Raw genomic sequence first — 6,323 nt, 5'->3', positions numbered from 1 at the left:
GAAAACCGACTAAGGTGGTTTGGCCATGTGAGACGTAGAGCGCTTGATGCGCCGGTTAGGAGGACAGAAGAGTGGCAAAGGGATGTAGTGGTGAGGGGTAAGGGAAGACCTAAGCAAACTTGGAGGAGGGTGATCGAGAGTGATATAAGTTTACTGGGAATTGAGGAAAATATGGTAGTGGATAGGACAGAGTGGAGGGAGCGAATTTATGTCACTGACATGACTTGATTTCACGGTTTTATATGATGGTTCATGTTAGCCGACCCCGAATCATTTCGGGATTAAGGTTTTGATGTTGTTGTTGATGAGACGATACATAATTATATGAGACCCACCAATTAATTAACAAAACACTATATTATTTCTTAAAAAAAATAAAAAAGCTACCAATGCAATCTTTTTAGCTACCAAGGGAATGATAAAAAGGTTAATGGTATTAAACCCTCCCTAATGGAAGAGTCTAATAAAGGGTGTTAATGAGAATTAACCACTTTGACCAAGAACTGAGCCTAATAAGCATTTATGCATTGAGAATCAAAACTAAAAGATACACATAAGTAGGCACCAAAATGGAAGTGTTTCAGCTTAATTTCAGGAACAATGAAGTCAATTTATGTAAGATATTAATGATAGTACCATAGTATACAACCAATCAAATGTAGTAGTGTAGTGGGATAGTTTCAAAATATACAGTGAATGATATAATATAACGCCCTTTTCAGAATTTTACACTAAATTCAAGTTACTACCTAAACTTTCTCTTATTCAAAGAGCTACACATCCTTCAATTTCTTAACAAAATGAATGTGACAAAAAACTACAAACAAACAACCGTCTCCTGGTAAAGTATTTGAGGACTAGACAACAAAATCACAAGTCCAGCAGCACCTACATCTGAAATGTACATGTCTACGTATATTGCACCCTCTTCCTGTGGAGCCAAGTAAGCACCTTCTGCCCATAAATGTTGTTGCGCATTCTTGGACTGCTTGCTTCAATCATTTCTAGGAATGTTCTCAGAACTGCTCCCTGCTTTTACAAATGGAAGCAGGTCAAAACATATAATCACACCCCCATGCATTATCTTTGACATGATCCAATAGCTTCCCGATTCCAATGCTTAAAACAATTTAGAAATACTCAAGCACAAAAATCATCCAAGTATTCATGATCTCCTCTCATTTCAGAAACAAAAGATCAGTGCAGATGCATTATAGAAAGCCCCTAATTCACTAACTAGTAAGCAACTCTGATGCAATGTCAAACACAACATAGTTCAATTTGTTTCAATTTGAGAAGTCAAATTTCTTCAACATGAGTTAATTTAAGGTTGATAACTTGGTACACGTCCAAAGGTTAGCACAATTTGCTAGCTATGATGAATTAAATCATATGAAGCACCGATACATCTAACAGGATTGGATCGAATATCAAAAAGATCTAGAATTGGACCGAACTGTTGACTTTTTTCAAAGAACTGGACCGAACTAGACTGCTGATTTTTTGTCAAAGAATTGAACCGAAATTATCCAGAACTGGAACGATAACCGAATTGGATTGGATTGGACCGAACTAGATTGAAAGAACTGAAGATTTATCATATTAAATTTATATTTTATATATGAAGTTTTATTTTTTCCTATTTAGTGAAGTGTTGTATTTCCTATTTTTATTTAAGGTAGGTTGTATTTCCTATTCTTATTTAAGGTAGGTTAGAATTATTAGGGCGATGATTTGTTAGGCCAACTGTATTTTCCTTGTCCCGTTTCCTATTTAAGAGAATAGGCTAGTACTAATTGATTTGCAATTGGTTAATGAAATCTTTCTTTTTTTTCTTCTATATTCTTCTCTCTATTATCTCTGTTTCTCATTCTTTTTTCTTACTATTCTAAAATTCTAGTTCATGAGAATCATAATTCATCAGAATCCTAGTTCTGACATTATCTCCTCAATTTCCTTTCTAAAATGAAATCTAATTGTTTGGTTAAATCCTAAAATTTGTGTACATATGACAATCAAAATAGATCAATTAATTTGGTAGTGTTTGACTTTAGTCAAATTTTGATTTCTGTTATTGAATTTTAACTTATTAGAATCTCGTCAAGTTTTTTCTATTATTGTACTTTAATTTGTTGCTGTTTAGCTTAAATTGTGCATTTCTTAAGATTTGTCTGTGTTAAGATGTTAAAATTGTTAATCTTGAAACTAAGTTGCCCATTTGTTTTTTAGCAATTCGGTTCACCAATTACTTTATTTAGGTTGAAATTAATATTTGGTATTGTAAACAAATGTTGTTTATTTTGATTAAGAATTTTATATATTTATTATCTTGTAAATTATATTTTTAATTTATTTTTGGTAAAAGTATAGGTATTTTATTATTCGACTCGTCAAATAACTGTACTGGATTGGACCGGAACCGAATCCCTGAATCTCCGAATTGGACCGGACCGGAATTTTTAATCCAATCCTGAGATTCATTTTTAGGAATCCCCGAAGTTCAATCCAATCCAAGAGATTCTTGAATCCCCGAACTGGACCGAACTGTGCCCAGAGGTTGATGTACGCGCATCAGATACGTGGGGGGTACAGCAAACAAGTATCCCCTTTTGTTCTTTTTTTCTTTTAATTATGGGGATACTTCCGAGATACTTTTCAGAGTTAATTAGGTAAAATTTAAGGTTTTTTTAACAACTTCATAAAAATAGGGGTTAATATAAAAAAATTAATATAGTGAAAGAGGTTGAATTCTGAAATAATTCACTGCTATATTCCTTGACAGAGTTGTCCAGATATACACATGTAGAAACCATTCCTAGACCAATACTAATTAGGAGAAACGGAAACCTAACATAACTCTACCTAGGAGAACCGGGAGCTATACATAGTTTTGAACTAGGTAAAAAAACACGTGTAATATAAACTAGGAATAACATCCTTATTATATATAAATCTCTAATATAAATAATTAACCAAACCAGTCCGTACTCACCCTTTTATTTGCAAAAAAAAAAACAAAAATAATAATAATAACTAAAAGCTAATCATTTAAATGTTTAAATGTTTGTAGATAAAGATCATGAAAATGTCTTAAACCATTCTTTAGACTTGGTAGTTTAAATAGTTTCAAGTATTAAATGTTTATGAATTAATGACTTATTAGTAATTATTGGTGTTATGGTTTTGTAATGACTTATGAATGTGATTCATGGTTTTATATATATATACATATATAGCGTACCCCCATCGTACCCGTGTCTCATACTTTTCAAAAATGCCGTTTGTCGTACCCGTACGCGTATCAGTGCTTCATAGATTAAATCGGTTTACAGCTGCAATTAATCCAACAGGGATGTTTATCCAACAAAAGTTTCAAGTATCTAACCTTAGATACTGAGAGTGCTGCCTGGATGACAAAGTTTCCATAAGGATCTACGAGGAGCATAGAAAAATTTCGACTCCTAAGCAACTCCAAAACAATTTGAGTTGATTGCTCTCCTCTTGACTCATACAAGCACTTCTCCACAACATTACTTCCATACTTATTGCAGGCAAGAACGGCAAAATGCCCTTCAAGTTGTCTTAGAAGATTTGCTGTAATTCGTGGGTCCTTCAATCCCAGTATATGTTGTACTACATAGTTGCTGGAGAGAACAAAAAGAAAATGAAAATGTTTAGAAACATTATTCACTATGTGTTCCATCAGTTGCAATGCAAACAGGTAAACTATGTTCAGAAAAACAAACCCAAATTGATGTTCTGCCAGGAGTAGTGCGTGTGTCGTTATCTCAGCCACAAGACTATCTTGGGTTTCTCCAGTAGAACGTTCAACACATTGCTGAAGAACACAACATCCACTTTTGTCGGTCGCAATGTCAAAGCAATTATTTGCAACCACATTCAGAAGATACTGTCAAATACAATCCACCATCAGAAACTTTGTGAAGCTAGATTTAAAGCTTGTTTTCAGCTAAGATTTCCAGCTGGAGAAAACAATTTGAGAAGTATTACATGGTTTTCTAAACAAGATGGCTCACAATTCTAAACAAATGAATAGGCAATTGTATTTGCTCCAAAATCTATTGAATCAATCCTCCCTCACATGTCAATCAAACATTTCACAATTTCAGAACAGCCGGAAAAAGAAAAGTATACGATGGGAAGATTTTCTTCAGTATATAGCAACCTCATGCTAGATATGAATCCTAGCAGATAAAACCTTTAATCATTCTGCCTTCGCTCTTATAGAATGTTGTTCTCTCACTGTTTAGTGTATCATATATTATTATTTAGTGTGACATAGACTTCTTGAATTCACTTTTTTTTTTGTGCGTGTGGAAAACACTAAGTATCAGCCTCCTTAAAAATTATCTTAGTTCCTCGTGCATATTTATTCATAACTGCCCATATACCAAAAAGATCCACATTCAAAAAGACATTAGCAGTCATAACCAGTCCAAGAATAAAGATGCAACGAAGTTTCTAGCACATACTACCAAAACGTCAATCATAGAATTTTGGCTGTACTCAAATTGAACCAGAGAAAGCTGAAGCTGTGGGAGCATAAGTCAAGAAATTGACAGTTAACCCTTTTGAGTTTGGGCAAGTAGGTAAGTAACTATAAGAAAGCATCACAACGAAAAGAGTAGCTCACATAGTACAATATATCTCAGAAGTAAACAAAATCAGAACTATGACAAACAAACGGGAGTGAGCAAAAAAGCTTCACTATTGGGGTAATGAATTGAGATCACCTTATTGTCTTCAGCAGAGAAACGCTCCAAGCAATGCTTGATAACATGATGACCATTCATGTCCTTAGTTAATGCCACTGCACCTGGAGTTAGAGCTGACATTACTATAGAGACTTGCTGGGGGGAGGTGATACGTTCCAACAGCTTTTGTACAGCTCGAGTTCTATAAACAAGAATAACAAATGAATACAACAGTAGAAAACAACAATAACGATAATAGGACTACTGGAGAACAAAATGACACATTCTATAGGCATAGACATATACATACCCGTGCGTGTTAAGACATATGGTAACAAGTGATTGCTTTTTAGTGACAGAAAGAAGAATTCTAGTTCTCTGCTCCTCACTACACACCTCTATAAGCTTTTGAGCAACATAATTTCCAAATGGGTCAATCATCAACTCAGCCACGAATTCAATTACCTCAAAAAGTACCATATCAATTTCCTCCTTTGTCAAATTCTCAATAGTCCTTTGCACCAATCTACAACCGCTTTGATCTTTAGCAAACGACACAATCTTACCGCTCAGATACTGCAAAGGCAAATACTCAACAGCCGAATAATTGGGCATTCTATTATAGATATAACTACTCCTAGCAGGATCATTACTTCTTGATAGTAAGCCATGGCCGAGACCATTTAAAAATCCTCTAGAATCAGGCAGGGTGAGTCCATTAGAGTTTCTGAATCGAGGTGTACCGTATAAAGAATTATCCCACAGATCAATACCAGAGGAAGAACTGTCCGAATAGCTTACATGATTTTGCAAAGTCGGCGAGAAATAGTCAGTTGCAGCATTGTTAGGAATAGGAAGATCCCGTGCCAATTGGTGAAGTTGAAAGAGCTGATTACCCAGCAAAAGACGATCTTGATTAGAGCCAAGGGAGATTCTATGGTGAAAAGCGGGATATGAAGATTGTGGATTAGGATCAGAGACGTGGAGTCGAGAAAATAAATAATCAATGGATTCCTGGTATGGGTTTAGAGAGGGAGAGGGAGTTGGAGGGGGGAGATTGAGTAGATTGTTGTAAGGAAGAGAGGCGTTTGTTGGCTGAGAAATAAACGTATCGAACGGCAAGGAGCGCGGTGAGATGAAAGTACGATGATTCCTATAAACCTGATTCTCCATAGCTGAACAGAGGGAGGGAGGCGGCAGGAAGGGAAGAAGAAGAAGAGGAAAGGGTTTTTGATAAAGGGTTTAAATTAGAATTGTAAAGAGTAGCGGAGAGAAAATAGGGATTTGAAAAGATAATTGAGCAAGTGTAAAAAAGGAAAGGAATTGACGAGAAGTCATGATAGAAGGAAAGGAAGGAGAAGAGAAGAGGAGAGGAGGAGGCTAGTATAGTAATAATAGTACCAATGGCTATGGCTAAAAAAGCTCTTCTGCATGCAGTTTTTGGCAATATTTTCATGCGAGAGCCGGCGAGTGGGTTTACGCGGCGGATGTCTGTCCAACTACACCTTGGAAACTGCTTTTTCTTTACCCTCCAATTGGCCTCTTTTGTCCTTTCTGCTTCTAACTTGTCCTCTCTCCTTTGTGGGCGCCACTTTGATTTAGTGGACC

The 6,323-nt window shown here is 35.7% G+C and overlaps 1 protein-coding gene across 1 annotated transcript; it reads right to left on the bottom strand.

Moving 5' to 3' along the window:
* Window positions 1–601: 601 nt before the first annotated feature.
* LOC136235042 (pumilio homolog 12-like) lies at window positions 602–6,323 on the bottom strand. The gene is made up of 5 exons (XM_066024558.1): window positions 5,026–6,323; window positions 4,755–4,917; window positions 3,747–3,910; window positions 3,386–3,644; window positions 602–1,029 (listed from the first exon to the last, which is right to left on the bottom strand). Exons 1-5 carry the CDS (start codon window positions 5,886–5,888, stop codon window positions 910–912), a joined length of 1,569 nt encoding a protein of 522 aa, XP_065880630.1. The 5' UTR covers window positions 5,889–6,323; the 3' UTR covers window positions 602–909.

This window comes from Euphorbia lathyris, chromosome 7 (assembly GCF_963576675.1).
Source record: "Euphorbia lathyris chromosome 7, ddEupLath1.1, whole genome shotgun sequence".
Classification (NCBI taxonomy): Eukaryota; Viridiplantae; Streptophyta; class Magnoliopsida; order Malpighiales; family Euphorbiaceae; genus Euphorbia; species Euphorbia lathyris.
This window is presented reverse-complemented; position numbering and strand designations above follow the sequence as displayed.